Source organism: Fistularia commersonii, chromosome 15, assembly GCF_037954325.1.
Source record: "Fistularia commersonii isolate RoL2024-O1a breed Wild chromosome 15, RoL_Fcom_v1.0, whole genome shotgun sequence".
NCBI lineage: Eukaryota > Metazoa > Chordata > Actinopteri > Syngnathiformes > Fistulariidae > Fistularia > Fistularia commersonii.
This window is the reverse complement of record NC_141298.1, coordinates 14,138,575-14,158,019: the sequence shown is the minus strand read 5'-3', so window position 1 is coordinate 14,158,019 and position 19,445 is coordinate 14,138,575. Positions and strand designations below refer to the sequence as shown.

General features: G+C 43.6%; 1 protein-coding gene across 2 annotated transcripts in view; it reads left to right on the top strand.

The window, feature by feature from the left end:
* The first annotated feature begins 4,815 nt into the window (after nt 1-4,815).
* alcama (activated leukocyte cell adhesion molecule a) overlaps nt 4,816-19,445 on the top strand; it is a 95,882-nt gene continuing 81,252 nt past the window's right edge. For both annotated transcript variants that reach the window (XM_086160675.1, XM_086160674.1), the window contains exon 1: nt 4,816-5,020. In XM_086160675.1, the coding sequence (XP_086016801.1) occupies nt 4,966-5,020 (55 nt within the window). In that variant the 5' untranslated portion in view covers nt 4,816-4,965. The remainder of the gene's footprint in view (nt 5,021-19,445) is intronic.

Genomic DNA, 19,445 nt, shown 5'->3' with positions numbered 1-19,445 from the left:
CACTTATCTGCCCCCGGGGCTGCAGGGACCGGGCGTGTGATTGCAGTTACTTTCTGCATCCGTGGGCCTGCATGACACCCACTGCTTAAAAGATGATGATCATACATTTCTATTTGAAAACTGCATTCTTCTATACCTCCCGCCCTCTCTGCCCCCCCTTTCCTCGCTCCGCGTTCTCAACCCTGCCAATCCGGGCAGACTGACACTCAGCCAGATTCCAGTTCAGCCAGATTTTTTTTTTTCCTCGCAACTACCAGCAAGTGCTTGCTCATGAGAGAAACATTTGGCGTGAGTAAATGTATTAAGCAGATGGACCGAACTTTGAGTAAAGAATTCCCTGATCGCCGCTATTCAAATAATTCGAGATCAACTGAACTGTTTTACTTGAACTGATGTTGATTCACGCAGAAGTCACAGTGAAGACCGGCGGATAAGATTCAAGTCCGAAAATCTAGAGCCCGTAAAATTGGGTTTGCAATGTTTTCGAGACTTTCGCATGAATTATATATGAGTCGATAGAGCAGAAATATTGAAAACAAATCTATGATTTCTGTAAAAATTTCACATGATGTTTGAAATCCTTTGAAATCTGATGCGAGGTCCGGTAATGTAGCAACCGCTCGTGATATGATCTACAGTCCAGGATTTTGGAAGTGACAGGTGATACTCTGTATATATTCCTGACTTTGTATTTTAGTGCTTCGTGGCACGAGCAGTGTTGACACAGACGGTCTGACTCCAGCTCCGCTAACAATGCATTGTTAGTTGAGTTCTTGCCGTTCCGTGGGGTTTGCTGCCATAAAAAAAAAACAAAAAAAAACTAAATATTGACAGCCTTGTCTTGTCTGATCTGGCTTAGCCACACCTTCAGGCATGTACACTTTAAAATATTGAACACAGGCATAATGCTCAGTGTGAGCATCGCCCACTAAAGCCTGCGGGCCTATGCTTTCACATAGCAGTTTGACAAAGACGTGACCATTTTACAAAAACTGCGGCGGACTCGTGAACTGAAAGGGGCTTCGGCTGCACTCTAAGACAGAGCTTCTCCCGATCCTCATCGTTGGGTCGCCGCAAAAGACCGTGTGCGAGAATGTTGGCTCCTGGTGCGAATACAACATGAGCTGAAGGTTACTCTTCTCATAGATTTGGCTCGGAAAGCTTCCTCGACTGTGCGGGGGACTTCGGGGGAAGCGCGGTCACATCCCATCCTCCCTTTCGCCGCGCAACTTTTTTCCCCCTTCGGGTCAAAATGACCCGATCCGGTTCGACTGTAAACCGAAGAAGGAAAACCAAAAACAGCAACCAACCAAAGTAAGACATGAAAAAGCCAGCGATTACGTCTGCCGTCAAACTTTATTTCATGAGGATCAATGGCGTTCGGCGTCCGCAGTGAAAGTCTGAATGATGTCTTTCGAATCCAGTTGTCCTAAAAAACCGCACGTTTTCTACCCTCGACCTCGTTATGCCTTTGTAAACTTGCTTTTCTTTTGCCTTCAGCCTCCCTATTCTGCCTCATCATGTCTGTCTTTCACATATTTTCACATCATACGCTCCATTGATTCATCCTCGGTACAATGATCATTTTCAACTGTTGCATGGTTACATGGACCGCTGTGATCAATGCTCTCAGCTCTCTGACTGCTCAATCTTACCTGCTTGTTATATTCTCTTCCTCTGCTGCTCACAGCTCCCTTTGCGAACTCAGCGTTATCCTGTTGCGCCCACCTGTTTTGCATTTTCCTCCACGCTATGACCCTCCCCGCCTTTGACGTTCCTATGCGGACCCTCCGCGGCATCTTTTGCCAATTTGTCTGTCCTTCTCATGTTCTCTGATGCCAGAATATCCGAGACCCAACACGTCTCATTTCTCCCCCTCGCTGAACTAAGCGAACACGGGGAGCAGAATCTGGGGCCCCCTTGGACGTAGCCATCTTCATGCTTGTAACTGCCGACCATGTTATGCTGCATCTTGTCTGTTCAATGCTGTCAGCGTAACAAACTGAGCTGGACACTCACTAAAAAATAATCAGATGCTCATGTACTAAACGCTGCTTGATAGTGAGAGACAACAACTGCGTTCCCCGTGGCCTCTGTGCGGATCGTTTGATCCGCCAGTTAAGATGGGTTTGCTGTCTTTGCATCAGCTCTCTCCGTAGCGCCGACTGGATCTGCAGTCCTATTATTGTGTTAAAAGCTAAGTGACTCGGAGCAAGTCAATACATGGATTTTGTAAAACCCCACACAGGCCACACTACCGTTGGAACTACTGTAACTCTATTCCACATGCTTCCAGAACTTTATGATGGTGTGTGGATCATTACGTATATATGGAAGGATTATTCTGGGATGAAACCATGAGTAACGTCTGGATGACAACGGGACAGTTGAAGACTATTCGACCAGCGGGTCTCTTGGCAGTGTTGCAGCGAGAAGAACCCACGCACTAAGATAGACCGCCTGCATGGAAGCAGTTAGAAAACTCAGTTCCCCGACCTTGGGCGCGCCTTGTGAGTGAAACACAGCAGGCAAAATGTGACAATCATTCCTTATTGCAGTGAAGCCGGGACGCGTCTTGAAATTGTATTTACTGAATACTGAAGTTAAATTCAAATCTGCTGAAAGCTAAAATGAAGTAGGATATTTACTGAACCGATATTTGAACTATAGCGAAAAAGATCATGTAAATGTTGAACAGCCGTGCTGCAATTCATTGCATTCAAAACCAGACTAGTCATTTCTGCTCAAGGCCATCAGGAGGCACCATAGCAGCCTTGTTTGCCATTCTGTCCTCACTGAATATGTTAAGTTCATTTGCGCTTTACGATTTGCCATGTGTGCCAGATTCAGATGGTGGGATTGAGTTGCAAAGGCGCCAAATCTACACTGCCTACAGCATAAGACAAATTATATACAAATTCAATCTTGCTGCCTGTTTGACGGGTGACACTGGCTTCCCCCTCACAGTAAGTCAGATTCTGGTTTGCTTCCAACTGGGTCTTTTTGAAGACTCCAAATTGCGCGGGTGTGCGAATAGTCGAATGAACGGTTGTATGTGTATGTGTGGCCTTGTGATTGACTGCGGAATGGTTCGAGGGGTGCCCCGTTCCTCGCCCAATCACAGCTTCAGTCTCTCTGCCGTCCAGCGGAATTGATATTTACATCCAGGCTTGGGCCAGAAATGTATTCATGGACAAGAGTCGCAACCAATAGTCTAATAACTCGTCACTGTAAATATTCTTCCCGTCGTCATTTCCAAGCCTTCCATTCCGACGACGTTGACGGGCAGTTTTATGGATGTGTCATGAAGCTCGGCGAGGGAGCACCGAGATGCTCTCGGTCCGAAAGTGACCTTCACGAGGATTACTTTTAACAGCAGTGGAAAAATTCATAGTTTCATAAAGCAGGGGGTTATACGCATCTTTGTGCTCTTGACCCTCCAGATGACTGCTAATAAGTCATTTCAAGCGGCCTCCCTCCCAGGGGTTTCTTCTAAAGGCTGCGGGGAAATGTATTTTCACCGACACAATCTGTGAATAACTGTGAATGTGATTTTATCATTTTAACATTTTTTGTAACTTTTTTTTTTTCCTCACATGTCCGGTAGTCTGATATTAGTGGATTTGCAGACTGATGGGTCTCGTGACCATGAGTAAACAGAGCCACGGGTCACCTGGATTTCAAGTTATAATCACTTTTAAAACCAAAAAAAAAAAAAAAAGAACTTTGCATGTTTTATTTAACACTACTTTTTTACACGGTGAGATTTCTACCATTGAATTCTCTGGAAAGGAATTCATATCAAACAAATAAAATTCAAAATAAACTTTTCTCGCGGAGGATTATCAGGAGAGTTTTGGATCATCTTGGGAGCTTTGGATTTCTCCGTCTGCTCAGAGCAGCTCCAAACTCCAAATGCAATTTTACCTTTGCCATCAAATTTGATTTCCATTTGACCTTAAAAACGTCTTAATCGCAAAAAAAAAAAAAAAAAACTTGGTCATTCCGGGTGTGCTGCTTTTAACAATGTTATTTTTCGCGTTCAATAAACTGTGTGAATTCTATTATTGTATTTTATTGACAATTACCAAACATATTGTTTTTCTCTTGACTACCATATTTATTTATTACTTATAAATAACCGTGTTTTTTTTTCCACCACCTTGATCCTTCTCGTACTTCAAGTCAAACCGTCGCCGCGTTCAATGTCTCTAGATGCAAAAGTGTTCTCCCAATTTTACGTTCCTTATAAACGATTTTGAATTATACAAAAAAAATCCCTAAAACTTGTGAAAAAATCCCCCAAAATCCCCAAAAATATACAGTTTGATATCTGAGATTCTTGTGAACCACCAAGTTAAATATATGTTATATTCCCCTTGCAATTTATTTTTTATTTTTTACCAATTAATTAATCAGTTTATTTATCTGTTTTACTTTATTTTCTTTTTCTTCAACAATTAAACAGAAAAAAAAAAAATATCTGGAACCGTTTCCACGCTGCACTTTCGGCATGTGTGTTTATGTATGCGTACGTACGTATGTATGTGTGAGTGTTCCGAAACACGACTTCCCCCTTGTGAGTGAAGTCATCTTTTTTTTTTTTTTTGAAGTTCCGTGGGTAGACGTTTCCTTTCTCGGAGAATTTCCAAATTTCCGATGACACGTTAACGCGTCAATGTAAAAAACCCCATAGAGTGGAGAAGTTTCCTCCTCCTCTTCCTCCTCCCCTCGTTCCTCCCCCTCCTGTCCCCCTCTGACTGCCGTCCTCTGCCTGTCACCTGCCCTTCTCTCTCTCCCTCTCTCTCATAGACGCGGAGCCGGTTGTCCGCTTTTCCCGCACTTTTCGCGTCACTTCACGAATACGCGTGAGAAAACACCGGCGGGACGTTATTTGTCCAACCCGGAGAACCGACTCTCAACTCCCCGCCTCGCCGAAACTCGAGCCCGGGAGCCCGCGGAGAGATGGAGCTTCCGTCAGCCCTGCTGGCTTCTCTGTGCGCCCTGACGCTCTTCCAAGGTAAGACCCCCCCTTACCTCCGGACGGTTAGCCGCTGCCAACTTGTGTTAGTTTGTTTTTTATTACGCTTTTTAACGAAAGACGATGACGACGACGGGGGGGATAATTAATAATAAAAATATTTTTGCTGCTGGAAGCCGGCAAGTTGTGCGTTTGAACGCACAGCGTTTTTATTATTAATTCAAATAAAGTGCGGATTTAAGGTGAATTAACACCCCCCCGAACCCGCCCCCAGATGTTTTGGTAAAGTCTATCCTCTGAATAAACAGGTGGGTGAATTGAATACAGGTGTGTGTGGGGGGGCTACTATCCGCAAGCCTTCCGGGTGTGTGTGTGTGTGTGTGTGTGTGTGTGTGTGTGTGTGTGTGTGTGTGTGTGTGTGTGTGTGTGTGTGTGTGTGTGTGTGGAGGGGGGGGATTTTTTTTTTTTTTGTTTTAATAAAAACCACACAGTGGCCAAACAAACACCGCCTCTCTCCCTCCCCGGGTGTTAGAGCCGGATCTGAGCCTGGAGGTGAGGAGGTGGTCGCCACTATCTGATCGTTTTGCTTGTAACCAGGGATATGGTTGTTATAAGTCTGCTGTAATCCAAACCTCTGTTTGCTCTCTCTCTTTCTACCCCCTCCCTCTCCCGCTCTCTTTCTATCTCTGCACGTCTTGTGTTTGGCTTTAAATGAGCAAAGAAGAAGAAGAAGACGCCAGAAATAACACTGTGACACACACACACACATTTAATGACTTTAGTCATTCTCGTGGGGTGTGTTTATGTGTGTGTGTAGGGAGTTGGGGGGGGGTCATTATCTTCTCTAAATTAGCCTGGAGTTACACTCGCAGGGATGATGTGAATATTTATCATGTTGACAGGGTGAAACCCAGGGACCTTCAACAACCCCCTCCACCCCCCCAGGACTCGCCCTAACCCTTATTTTGGAAACCTCTCCCGTCCCGTCCTACGCAGTGTCAGATGCTGATAGTGAGGCACCATCCCTGGTGACAAAAACCGAAGGGTCCAACTCAGCAAGAGCTCAAATGCTGGAATAATCTCCGGCTCAGGCACCTTTGACATCGTCTTGTGTCACTTACGCAGGATAAGTCAGAATAAATGCTTTTTTTTCCCCTCTCCCCACTGCCAGCTCTTATCTCCGAGTTGTGTCTGTGTCCCCGGCCATTGCTGGCGTTCACATAGCTGCTCTTTGTCAGAGCGGCTGGAGGGCGGGCAGCCTGTCTGACTGGTGGCTGTGCGTGTGTGTGGACACGCGCGCGCGTGTGTCTTTGTGTATGTGTTTGTGCGCGTGTGGGTGGTTCGGGGTGATTGGTGCTCGACACTCGACACAGCCGGGGGGCTCCGTCTCTATCACTTGATAAAATCTGGTTTTTCTCTGAATCACCGACTCCCCGGGAGGTCGGGACGCGTTTTCTGCCTTTGTCGCATCTCATTCATGATGAAATCCATATTTATCCTCCACATAATGACAGATGCCAGAACTGTAGATAGCAGCTGAAGTCAATTTCCAGCTTGATCTGTAGCATTCCTCACATCAAAGGGGAAATACTTTCAAAGGAGTTTTCAGACTCGAAGTTTGAAGCCGTGAGAGGCTTTTCAGGGTGACTTTAGAGCGCTGAGCTGCCGGCACAGATGTGGAGGGATACAAGAGTGTGGGCTGGCAGGGAAACGTATAGGTGAACATCAAGCGCGGTTTAATACGAGTAGTCACAGGTGACAGAGAATGCATCATTAAAAAAGAAGTGTTTCACGTTGGGTTCGCGGGAGGAAGAGGAGGCGTTGATCCCTGAAACAGTTGGATGTGAATCACTCCCCCTTAAATGTCAGTCCACCTTAAGCGAACCAGGGACAGTTTGATGTGGACCCAAGGCCAAACCGCTGGAAGGGAAATACAGATTTTCAGGTGTGCGGTACATTAAACAGCCTGTCAATGCGTTTTTGCTTCCAATAATGACTCGTGCTGGGCTTACGTCTTGCAATTTTTCTCAGCCGCAGACTTGAGACTGAAAGTCGGAAGGAAATCTTAGAGTCTTGCCGGAGTCTCAGCGCGCTCCCGTCATCTCGGTCTTGAAGTGTAAGGTGGCGCTCTTGCACTCTTAGAGCAGTCGGCGATCGGTCTTTTCCTAGTCTTGGGCTTCCCACGATATCAAACGATATCAAAAGTCTTTCAGTCCTCATGGTGGCGGAAAAGCATCACCAACCGACAGATGAGCTCCAACAAAACTGGAAACGGGAAACCTGGTAGACAAACTATCGTTAGACCGGTGTCGGCGGCAGAGACGCTATTTGTTGGTGGTAGGGATGAACGGGAATGGCGAATGACCGTCGAGAAAGAGGAGTGGATGGCGCACAGCAGCCCGACTTGGACAATGTCAACTCACCCACGTATCACGACCGGTCGGAGAAGGAGAAGCGATGGACAGAAAAAGTAGAGGTTCTGCAAATACCTTCAGCTGCTGCTTCTTGTTGGATAAAAATAGCTGAAAGATTGTATCTTCGTCTTGTAAATACGTAGTACCAGTCTAGTCTCAGCCTAGTCTGAGTCTTCCAAATCTTCTCAGGGTCTTTAGATGTATGGGTGGCATCAGACAGCACAGCCTTCTTTTGAAGGCGATATTGACCACCTTTTTTTTCTAATTAATTGTCTGCAAGCGGCGTGACCAAACACAAATCATAAGTGCAGCAATAGAACCGCACAGTTGTGATTGCTATTCCGTAAACAAGCGCCAAATGAAGCGAAGCACAATCGGTGGTCTCCGCTCCGCTCGATGCAACACGTCGCGGCTGCGCCTGATTGGACGAAGGCGGGCCTGTTGTCTCGTTGACGCGGAGGTTCATGGATTTCAGAATAGATCCAAGATGGCAGCGTGACTAGTTGGTTGCATATAAGTAGGCATAGTTTCTAAAGTGTGCTACTGAAGGCGTTTCTCCTGAAAATCAAGACACATTTCATGAATATGCCTTGCTTTTAAACAGTTTGCTATGCGGCTTGATGCAGAGGTTTGCCGTAAGCATTGTGGTGGATGATCATTTATTCATTTACAGCCCTGTCTTTTTATCGTTTTAACCTTGGGTCGCAAGTCAAAGTGTCTATACCTTTGATAACCATACTCTCACACATAGTGAAGTAGTGGTAGCGTTAGTTTCCAGAAACAGCCCAGTGGAACTTCCTTTGAAGGCTTAAACCCCAATCACATGGGACCCGTATTAACTCCGTTCCTCATTTGATGTAGAAACCCGCTGGTGTTTTTTTCTTACACTGCGTTCTCTCTCGGTAAGTGATTTCTCTATTGTACTCATATTTACTGACACCAGGCCAGACGTAATGCCGCGGCTCTGCCGCGCAACAGTGTCATTTTACGCCGTCGCTGTTGTGTGATACGCAACTTTTCTCAACGTTTAATTCCAGCAGCGGCTCTGGCTCTTCAAAAACCACATGTGACCAAAGTAGAAAAACATAGATCCATTTCTTCCACTAAACAGGCCAGGAGGAAATGGATCAGTTACTTTTAAAATTGTCTCCAAAAGCGGATTCCTGGTCTAGCCAGCATGCAGCGCAGAGAAGGAGAATAAAACTAGGGAATGCGATCTCGTGATATTTTCTGACCGTTACCGTATAGTGAATACAAACAGATATGACACGTTGCATTGTAAATCTTAATAATGATGCATGCATTTATTCTGGCCGTGGAGCCAAATCCGAAGCAAATGGGTGCGATCAGCATTGGTATGCCTGAAGTAACACCTTCATCTGGCTGATTTTGGCTTGCACACCTACGCTGGCACTCAGTGCTCCATAATGGAGAGCCGATGTCCTATCCCCTTTGATAACAGCCTTTGTTCCATTAAACTGGGCCAGACAATGTAAGCCCACTGTGGTCTAAAAACTCCACACAGCTGAGATTTTACGGTCCAGTACAGTGGTATACTGAATAAATCCATTTACCAGAGAATATGGTCAGAAAAACCCTTCCAAGTATCAAGTTTCTGCCTTTTAGAAAGATCAGTGACAGAAACAAACCCTCAGTGGCACAGGGGGAGCTGAAAGCTAGTGGAACAGAAGCTAACCTGGAGGTGATGCACGACTGCGGCTCTCTCTGACCCACGCCAGATTTGAGTCCCTGAATCATTTCTGTCACACACCCAAACTCAACAAAGGACTTTCTTCTCTTCTTTTAAAAGAAGCCCGGCGAATAGCCCGATGGTATTAAGCAACGAGTAAAAAGCACATCTATTGTGGGTCTTCTTTTTTTTTTTGTTGCATATAATTTAAATTGAAACATTTTCCATTTAAGTCACTCCGAGGGCCCGGTCCCTGGTACAGAACCCGGTCTCCTGGGATCCAACTTTGCCAGCGCGTGGATGATACGCTTGAGTTGACTGCCGTAATATTCTGCATGTGTACTTTGAAATTGGCCAAAGAATCAAGATTCAGCGGTGCATCAGAATTCAATGGCTCAGCTTCTAACAGCTTGGTTCTGCAGAACAGAATAGCAGGAAAGAGCCGACACCAATAGCACATGAACCATCCACTCTACTGTCTATAATCCATATCTATATCTACCTTTTCATATCTTTTTCTACCTTTCTGTCTTTGTATCTATACCCATAGCTATATGTGCGTAAATAAACAAGCTACTGTCCGTTTCGTGGCTGCCTCTGCAAACACACCCTTGTTTCGCCTGATAAGACGTAGTACCGCCAGCAAGAGGACTTTGGACAGAAACCAAATGGTGGCGTTTCTATAAACTTTATCTCTACAAGAGGATCTCCGGTGTTGCCCGCGATGCTTCTGAAGACAGTTGCAGTTGCAGAATCTGTCTTAATTTCAAATCAGTATGTCTGTCTCATCTTTCATTGTTCTTCTTTTGTCCCTTATCTTTGTATTTAAAAGCTGACAGCAGATGTGTTTTAAGCACTCCACCACTCAGTGTTTGTAAATGACCTGTTCCCACCCTGAAACCAAACACCCCCCTGTGATGCCCACTTGGGATCAAGAGATTGGTTTTGCACCATTTACATAAAAGCAGACGTGTGAAGGAAGTGTATGTTATCTGCAAATGGCTGGGAATATTGTGTCACGTCAGAAAGCGGTAAAATACTTACGCACGAATGTGGGGAAAAAGGAGTAGACTCAGCAGCCAGTGCTTCTGTAATACTTCCGTCCATTGATATGACCCCACTACTTTGACGTTTTTGTTGTTCGCACACATCTTACAACATCAGTGTATGAAACCTTGGATTGAGAATTCACATGTGCTATTTCCTTCCACAATAGATGTGTGATTTCTTAACACAACAGTGTGCATGTGTGTGTTTTGGGGGGGGGGGGGGGGAGTGACAGTGTAAACTGTCCCTGTTTACACTCACCTCAAGTCAAGGCTGAACACCGCTGTGGCTAAACCTGCAACTTTTTGGTTTGGCCCATTTCATCTCTGCTTTCAGACAATATTCTCAACACACACTGGCTGTGTAAAATGAGCTAATGCAGAAAAGTGAGCTAAACATCTACAGCCTTGAGCATAATAGGGGTAGCATCAAAATCTTCCTCCTCTGCATTTTCAAAAGAAAAAAAAAAACACTTGACTAATTTCATATTAGCGTCATTTGTCTCCAGATACCTGAGACGAAGGACATTCGAACCTCCTTCTCAGGAAAAATGGGATCAACATTTTTCTGTTGCATCATCCCGCATGATGTTATATGCAATCGTTATTGGCTATTTGATATTACTCTTAATCTTGCATTGTATCATTAATATTTTACCGAGAGGTGCACCGAATTGGTGGGTGAGACGCACACCCCGCTGCTATACAGTAGGTGGACCTCATCTCTTTAATAGAGTCAAAACAGAGGGCTAATTCAACGAATAAACAGAGCAGCCAGGCGAAATAATGGGCGTGGTATGCAGCTTTTAAGTTGCTATAGCCTGGGGATACGATGGTTTTGAAATGCTTCCCATCTGCCTTGACATGTAGAATGACTCATCTTTTTCTGGAGGGAAAATAAGTCGGCGGGGGTTGTGAGAGAGGATAGGGGACTGGATAAATGAAGATGTGTGTGTGTGTGTGTTCCTTCATCTAGCAACCCCAGTAGCTGATTTGTGAAAGGTCATAGTCTGTTTGAAGCCCCACCTAAATCTTTCTGTCAGATATCTTTAGCTTGATCTCCTATTCAGTGCGCCCCCATCCGGTCCCTCCCTTCGATCACAGACATCACATAGACACCCCATAACTGGCTACTGTCGTGTGAAAGGGGTTAAAGCTTTACAGGATTCCTTTGTGACTAAAGCAATCTGTAAAAATTTAGCCAAATGTAAGGCAGGCTCTGTCTAATTCTGAAAATTTGATATCTGGTGGCGTTGGGTCTGAATCAGCTGGAATGATACTATCGCTGACCTGGCAAAATGTCGAAATGTTGATAACATATTCTTCTGATGTTATACCCGAAGTGTAAACAACAAATTAATGATTCGGCATTACACTCCCATTTTTAGCTCCTTCCAGTTCCCTTCAAGTTGCATTTGCCGTCAGGACCAGAAAGGGTGAATCTCGTTCAATTTCCTCTGTTGTTTTCTCGTCATATGGACCCCGATGCTAATGTCTGTGAAGTCAAGCGGCCTGTGGCGTGCACGTGGCAGCTGCAGGGCTGCATTCAAAGCACACCGCTTTTCCGTACAGGTGCATTCATTTCTTCGTGTGATGGGAAAGACAAACATTGATTTTGAAAGGGTTTCCTGAAATGAGAACAAAAGCTGTTGACTCACAAAATATTTCGTATGTTTGGCTCAGCCCGAGCTCACTGTTCCAACACTTTGAACTTCCCTGTGCAGGGCGATGGACGTGCAGAGATTGACATTGAGCAGAAGAATTTGAATCTGACTATAAAGTGTAAGCGAAACTCAAATCCGGCCATTTAAAAAGGCAACAACAGCACAAGCTACGTTTAATAAGCCAGCAATGTGCTTTTTCAAGAAAGACACAGTCGCCGTCTCTTCAGCCAGCTCCAGTTTAAAATAGAAATTACAAACAAAGCAGACTAATGTCTCGCATTACTTGTTATGGCTGTGTTGAAAATATACAGAGCCGTGATGCAAAAGACCAAGCTGGAATTACTGTGTTCCATTAAACCCTTTCTCCCAAAACTAGTATTTCTTTGAAATCAATATTAAATTATTAGCAAGAACTACATAACACTACAGAATAGGGAGCGAAAATTGCCAAGACCTTTCTGATCACTGATGCAATCAGTTCCGCCTTTCTGTCCAGCCTTTGGTTTCTTGTCTTTTTGTCGGGCCAAATAGCTTCAGAATAGCTGTCATCAGAATCTAAACGGCAATTGTTATCATCATTCTCCTGTAAATAAAGCTAGAATGCTCTTAGCAGCACAGATGAACGGGTTATACGCTGCGTCTAAATGCTGTAAAATAAAAGAGGTGCGTTATGAGTTAAGAAGAGAAATATATTTCTCAGTTCTATTGCCGTCTGTAATCACAGTCTTTTCAACACCACTATTAAAACTGTCTGGTAATATAAGGGAAAGACTCTTCAAGATCATGGCTGTAAAAAATGAGGTAAATTAACATTTGCCAGTTTCACTGTAATCGAAAGTGTATCGTCATGATAAATCCAACTCAAAGTGTATGGCAAGATTAAAAGTTCTTCTTAAGTATTATTCAATATCTGGCACTGTACAAAAGACAGGGGGAGACGAATGAAAACAGGGTCACGGCATCTTGAAAACCTCCAATTGTTCTCAAGTGGGGCTTTGGCTTTCCCAGCCTGGTTTGACAAGGTGAGAAGTGTGTCTAATGCTGTGGCCTCACATCATGGGGCCAACGTTTTCAGTGGGCTTTCCCCTTTGGAGTTTTCAGCATCCCCCCTCTGAAAAAGCCCCGGTATTCACAAGGAGTGACCTGAGTAACTAATGATAACTGCAATGAGCAGCTTCGCTTAGAAGCGAAAGTAAGTCATATCACGGGTAACATGACACATGTTCGCAGGAAGCCTTATGACTCGCCGTGAGCGTTCGTCTGCACTTGTGGTGAAGGCCAGTTTATTTCCATTTTCTAGTTATGTTATCGTAATAATCAGTTGAGACAGCCAGTGATGCATGATTGCATAGTAACCAGAAGTAAAATGCTCGCTTTGTTCAGCAGAACGGTGTCTTTATTTATCTTGCAATGAAAAAGAAATCCTCCTTTTACTGTCTCAAGATAAAAAAATAATAATAATAATAATAAAAAACTCAGATGGAGAAATGTAGATGGAAAGAGGCACCAAATTTATCGGATCTGCTGTCGACGGGCAAAACAGGAGTTAACCAGTGATTTATTCTAAGGAGGTTTCTTCCAATGTGTACCTGTAATGCTTTGTTTTTCCCCAATAGAATTGCAAGATTTATATTCTGTTCACTGAAGAAATGTTCCCCGAGGATAGGGCGAGATTTATTTTCCCTCTGTCGCGGCATCAAATTCTGAAAGACACGAAAAAAATAACCTGGTAACTGAGGAATTATTCGGTCATTTAGCGAGGAATGTCATTAGATGGTAATAGAGTGATAGTGAAGCTAAAGGTGGGGGGTTTCCACGAGGCAGTTTGGCATCCAATTACAGTTTACAAAAGTCGGGAAAAGGCAGATGGTGCTGTTATAGCAGAGCTCTATCTTCTACCCAATCAGTACAAAGTATTAATTTTTTGTGTGTTTGTTTTTCAGCTTTACCAATGTGCAACATGTTTGTGCCTTGCTGATGTTCTTCTGCTGAATAATCCTGCGAAACTCTCAGTGGAGCTATTTCAACTGGAACACAGATAGGACCTACTGTGAAACTTGCCTAAATTGCCCCTGGGAAATCTGCTTCCTTAATTCGTTTGGAAAAACATTCGCTGCTTGCTTGGGAGTTTTATCTTCAAGATTGTTATATTTTTAATTGGTGTGTCCTTTGAATATGGTGTTTCAAAGAGATCATTTTTCAATGTTTGTAGAGCTGCTGCGTTTAAGTTTGTATTCGTAGTAGGACTCCGAATGAATGCTTTACATTTCGAATGAGCATGCCGAAAGCGGAAAGACTATTATTTATGTAGATAAGAGGTTATTCTCACCCAGGGGCCTCAGCCATTGAGCACGGAGAGGGCCGCCGAGAAGCTCTATTAGATAAATTTGAAATAAAAGACGGAATAAATGTATTTGCGATGCGCCACTCACTTTGTAGTCGCTGAATATCTTAACCTACTAGTCGAGCGAGTGGGCGGGACAGAATGTGAATCTGTTTGGCGGGGCCCCTTCGGGGACAGACACACTTATCAATGTGATGAATTTTGGCTCGTGTTCTGAGTTGAAAGCCAACCTCAAACCGTGATACCCGGGACCGATATGAGCTGTCAAGTCTCAAACGTGTCGCTGAGAAATTTGTAGGAGTCGGCGTCCGGCCGTATCGCGCACTAACTGCATCTCTTGTAAAGGGCCGTTGTTAATCTGAATGGTGAAAAACCTCCCGGGCTCCCGTTAGGACTCACTCAAAACAAACCAAAAAAAAAAAAAAAAAAAATCAATGGCTATAAAAAGAATTCTTAACTGGGGTAGCAGCGGTCATTACCGCAGCTTTAGATGTCAATTAGCCGGATACAGCCGAGAGTGGCCCCCTAAAAGAAACTAGAGAGGATAAAAACCTCTATTACCACTGAGTTGAAGAAGGTCTGGAGGAAAGCCACTCTATATTGTTGGCCTGTCTGGAGCTTTAATAAGTCTTTGACTACAGCTGCTCAGCCGGTATTCACTACCTTAGGGCTAAAATTAACGCGGACGCTGCAAACGTAATGGTGATTCTGAATCTATGGGTTCACGGTGAATTGCGAGTCCCAGGATTAGCATTGATCTCTAAAGCATCCAATTACACCTGATTATCAACCCTGGATGCATTTATGGGATGCAGTTGCCAGGCCTATTGTAAAAGATCATTTGACCAGGTATTTATCCAATAAGGATAAGAGTGTTGAGTGATAATCCAGCAAAAAGCATTAAACCGCAGTTAAACGCATGGAGTTCGGGCTGAACAGTGCAATTGTCGGCGTTTGCCGTCCGATTTGATTGTCCTCTGTTTATTCTCATTGTAGCCGTTAATGACCGGCGTATCAGAGTTTTTGTGAAATCAAGCTTGCATATTTATGAAACGCCCGCCTGATATTTGAGATGCAAGCATTTGACTTGTTGTTTGACCTGGATTCCTGAGAGATTTTGACAACAAAGTTATGCAAGCTACCACATGAAATGCTTTCATGATGAACACAGCCACTAGCTTCGTAATTCCTTCTGCCACGACTAACGTCAAACCGCTCTGGTGCAGATATGCTGAAACACACACAGGGTGCATATTTTATCAAACTGAATTCTAATCATTTTAAATGCAGTAAAAATAACTGGTTTTGTAGAAAAAGATACTCGGATGACCATTTTTAAATTATTTTTTTTTAAAGGAGAATTAAATGTTTAAGCGAGACATATGGCACAATCACGTTGTCAGTCCAGAGAGTGATGACCCAAGAGTCAGCTGGAACTGGAAAAATCGAGCTTCCAATGCTTACAGATTGTGTTACGCACTGTACATGAAAGCGGTGTACAAACATGCCAAGCGTCGCGACTAATAGAGGGAGGGGAATGTGGATGGGGATCTTGCCGACTCAGGACCATGGATGACACGATGGGCGCAAGAGGAGATGGGAAAGTGGGTCATGTTGACATTGTTTGTTACTTTTAATTGGTGCATCTCCGTGGCCTCACAAAGCAAGCATTCATCTTGAGTCTCGCCCTGGAGGCCGTTAATGCTCGAAGAAAGCACTACAGTTTGAGATCACCATGTTTGTGTTAAACTACTTCCAGCTTAAGTGTTTGCCACCTACCATGTCTCAAGCACTTCAGCTTTCAGCTCTTAGATTCTTTGTAAGCTGCTGAATAATAGTGCTGTCGCACTTGATGTTGTAAATTAACTGCCAACATGCTTTGGTGTCTATAGACTTGCTAGTATAAGCCTGTAAGGGTTTGAGTGACAGCTTAGAATGCAACCTCATGTTCCCTTAATCAGGATTTGCCACTGGAGACACAATGAATAATTTCTGACTTATTATGAAATGCTTCGCCTCGCTTTTCTGGGTTGGAGGGCACTGCATTTAAAACTTTGGCAACAAATGTTCTTAGTGGATTGATGGGGTGCATCTCTTCTCTGAAGTCCTTTAGTGCGAGTGGATTTGTTGTGGTTCGGTCGCAGGAAGCTGAAAATCTAATTTCAGCATGCTACGAATCTACCGCGCAGATTGACAGTTCCATCTTGGACCCTAATGTGCGTCGATGTGATAAGTGGTGTTCCTCCGAAGAGCAGATGCCAAAATTAAGATTTTCCTTAGCAAAAGATTCAAGATAGCCCGTCTGTAACATTGATCTTGTGGCTTCACATCAACAGCAGGCAGGCGATAAAAGAGCTGAGGCCCAAAAACAAAGCCTCGCTGAAGACCGGCAGTACCGGCAGAGTTATCTCTCCAAGTTTAAACACAATACAACCTCCTGTCCAATGAGCAACGCAAACCCAGTAGCGGAGCAGAATGAAGAGTTTTTTATTTTTATTGGTCGACCGTTTCTGTAGAGGATATATTTTAGGGTATACGACAAATAATGCGTTGCAGTTACTATCATGACCGAATCGTAATGGAATGGAGTCATTTTTTTTTTAAATCTCATTAGTGCACGCCACAATATCCAACATCTACAATGTTCTTCATTATGTAGAGAGTTGGACATATTTCAAAGTAATCAAAAAGGGAAGGAAAAAAAAATGCTCCCGCACTATAATATTAAGCTTTCCTATCAATTTTAATATTATTTTGATCAATTATGCATCAGAGGATTCAGGGGTAAACTGTTTATGTTTTTTTTATGTATACTTCAAGGATTTTTCTCATTTTGTCATCATTTGTCTGTATAATTTATAGTTTGATCTATGTCGTGTCTCTTCACCACAGATGTGACTGCATCACACCCAGGAGAGGCAGGGACTCTACCAGACTTTACAGTGCTATTAATACATTTTACTATGTCGTTTATAAAGCAATCAGAAACAAAGCTGAACAGTTTAGGAACTCGAGGGAGCAGGTTGCTGATTTGCATTGTGAGGGTGACACGGAGCTGTTTTGTTCCAAGAAATTAATATGTTACGTCTCTGACGTGAAAGACGGGGAAAGATCAAGTGAAAGGAAAATGGGCTGCAGGTAAGCGAGGGGATGGCTGAGATACGGAAACCGAAAACAGAATATACGGTTTTCTGTGTAATTTTACCAGAGAGGGTTAAAATGCCTGCAGGCGGTTGCCTGCCCACTGCTTGGGTGATAAACACATCTTGATTTAAGAGTTAGAAATGCAATGAGAGGAGGATTGAGCTGCATAAACTTGTGTCCTTATTTTCCAAAGTTGTCTACCATCGATAAAAATCCTCCTCGTCTCTCTGAAGCCAAGGCGTCCTGGCAATTTGCGGCAATGTAGAAATTAAATATTTTATTGTGTTGGAAAAAAACTAAGGTCGCATTTGCCAGGATGGCACGCTCATGAAAACTAAGGAGCTTTCACTGGCAACACAATGAAAACCACTGAATCTTATTGAATTGAATCGGTAACAAGTAGTAATAATTTGCCTAAGGGTGACAATGTTACTAGTTGTTACACATCTTTATGTGACTTGGCGTGATGCGCAGACGGGGCAGTTAAACTCATAACACCGTATTTACTCATAAACTCTAAATTACATTCTTCTTTAGATGTTAATTTATGGTTTGTTTCGCAGCTATCAAACAGTGTAGAACCGCTGTGCTGCCAACAAGTCGACTCTGTTCATGAAAGACCTCCCTGGGTGTCCATGAAATCGAATTATATGTAGAAAATGCATTTAGCGTCGTGCAATGCACAAAATGCATTTAATTGTAGATGGATAGAAATTTCGTTCGAGACCACTGGCGATAGAATCGTTTCTCATGGACTGCCTGAGCTGGCTTCTGTCAGCAAGACATTGTTTTTTGTCAGAATTGGGCTGTCTACCAGAAAGCCCCTCTGCTGGGAAGTGTTCGAGGCTATCTCCTACCTGCACTGAGCAGCTGTTGAGTGTTTTGGTTTTATAAAATTGCGATGAGAATACTGCCCCAGCCCACCTTTACCAGCTGGCAATGCAAGCACTTTTAGGTTCTCTAGCCATTAGAAATAACACATGGAAATCTCTATGCCTGCGTCTCCGGAATGAGCATGTAAAGCTGGACGAAACTTCAAAATGTGCAGTTCATTGTGTGGAGACTTCATTTTGTCTATGTAATTCCCTTTTTTACCTTTCCTTCAAATCCAGTGAGAATGTTTTGGTGCCGTCCCTTCGGTAGGCCTTTTCTGTTGGTAATCCCGAACTTTATACACACTGAAGCCCGGGCTTTGGATGTAATGCTGACAGACACTTGTGAGCTTGAGAAGCTGTTGGTGGCACCGCATGATGCTTCACATATGACATTAGGAGATATCTAGTGTTGCTCAGCTGTTCAGGTTTCATCACTCTGAAGCAGGACCGCTGCCTGCTCTCATTTTGACGTTTACAAAATCTGCAAATTAATAAATGTTACGCGGATTACCGGTGAATCTCAGCTTTGAGGTTCATTACTATGCTGTTGAACAGAAAGATCTGTATTTACCGAGGATTAACGACTTGAAGAAAGGGGGTTTGTTCCTCCCTCTGATCTGCGATGACACATCTGGAGCTCCGAGCAGTTCAAAATATCCAAAACCGGTGTGTCAGTCAACCGACCTACAATAACACGACGACAAGACGACCTACAATAAAGACGACCTTAAAGTATTTAGCGGGATCATTTACATCTGGAATTTATGCAACCTTTTTGCGCTCTGTCAGAATTCTTCCAAGTCTTAGATTATAATGTTGCAATGCTTGTTTGTTTTTTTTTAAAAACCCTATATTGCTTAGAAATGTAGATTGATGATAGGAGACTCCACTCCGCGACCACTCCTGTTGTTGTTTTACAAATGACATCAAATTAACTCCCGGCTAATTGTTTGCATTAGTGGTATTTTTTGTTGTCCCGAATCTCGATGGAATGGTAGTTCTCAACTGAGTGCCACAGATCTTTAAGGGACGGCATAAGCTCTCTGTTTTGAATAAACAGTCAGGAATAACAGCAATGGATGCTCGGTTAAATGTCCAACACGAGTACAAAATTACAAGTCTCACGCTTGAGCAAACCCACCCACGTTAAGATGCCTCGAGTTTTATTGTGCAATTGATTGTCCAATAAACAGCGTTCGCAAACCTTATTGCCAAGCTTTGAGAAAAGTGAGGCTAAGGGATTTGGAAATGGTCGCCCTTCGTAGCAAACCATTAAAATTATTTTGG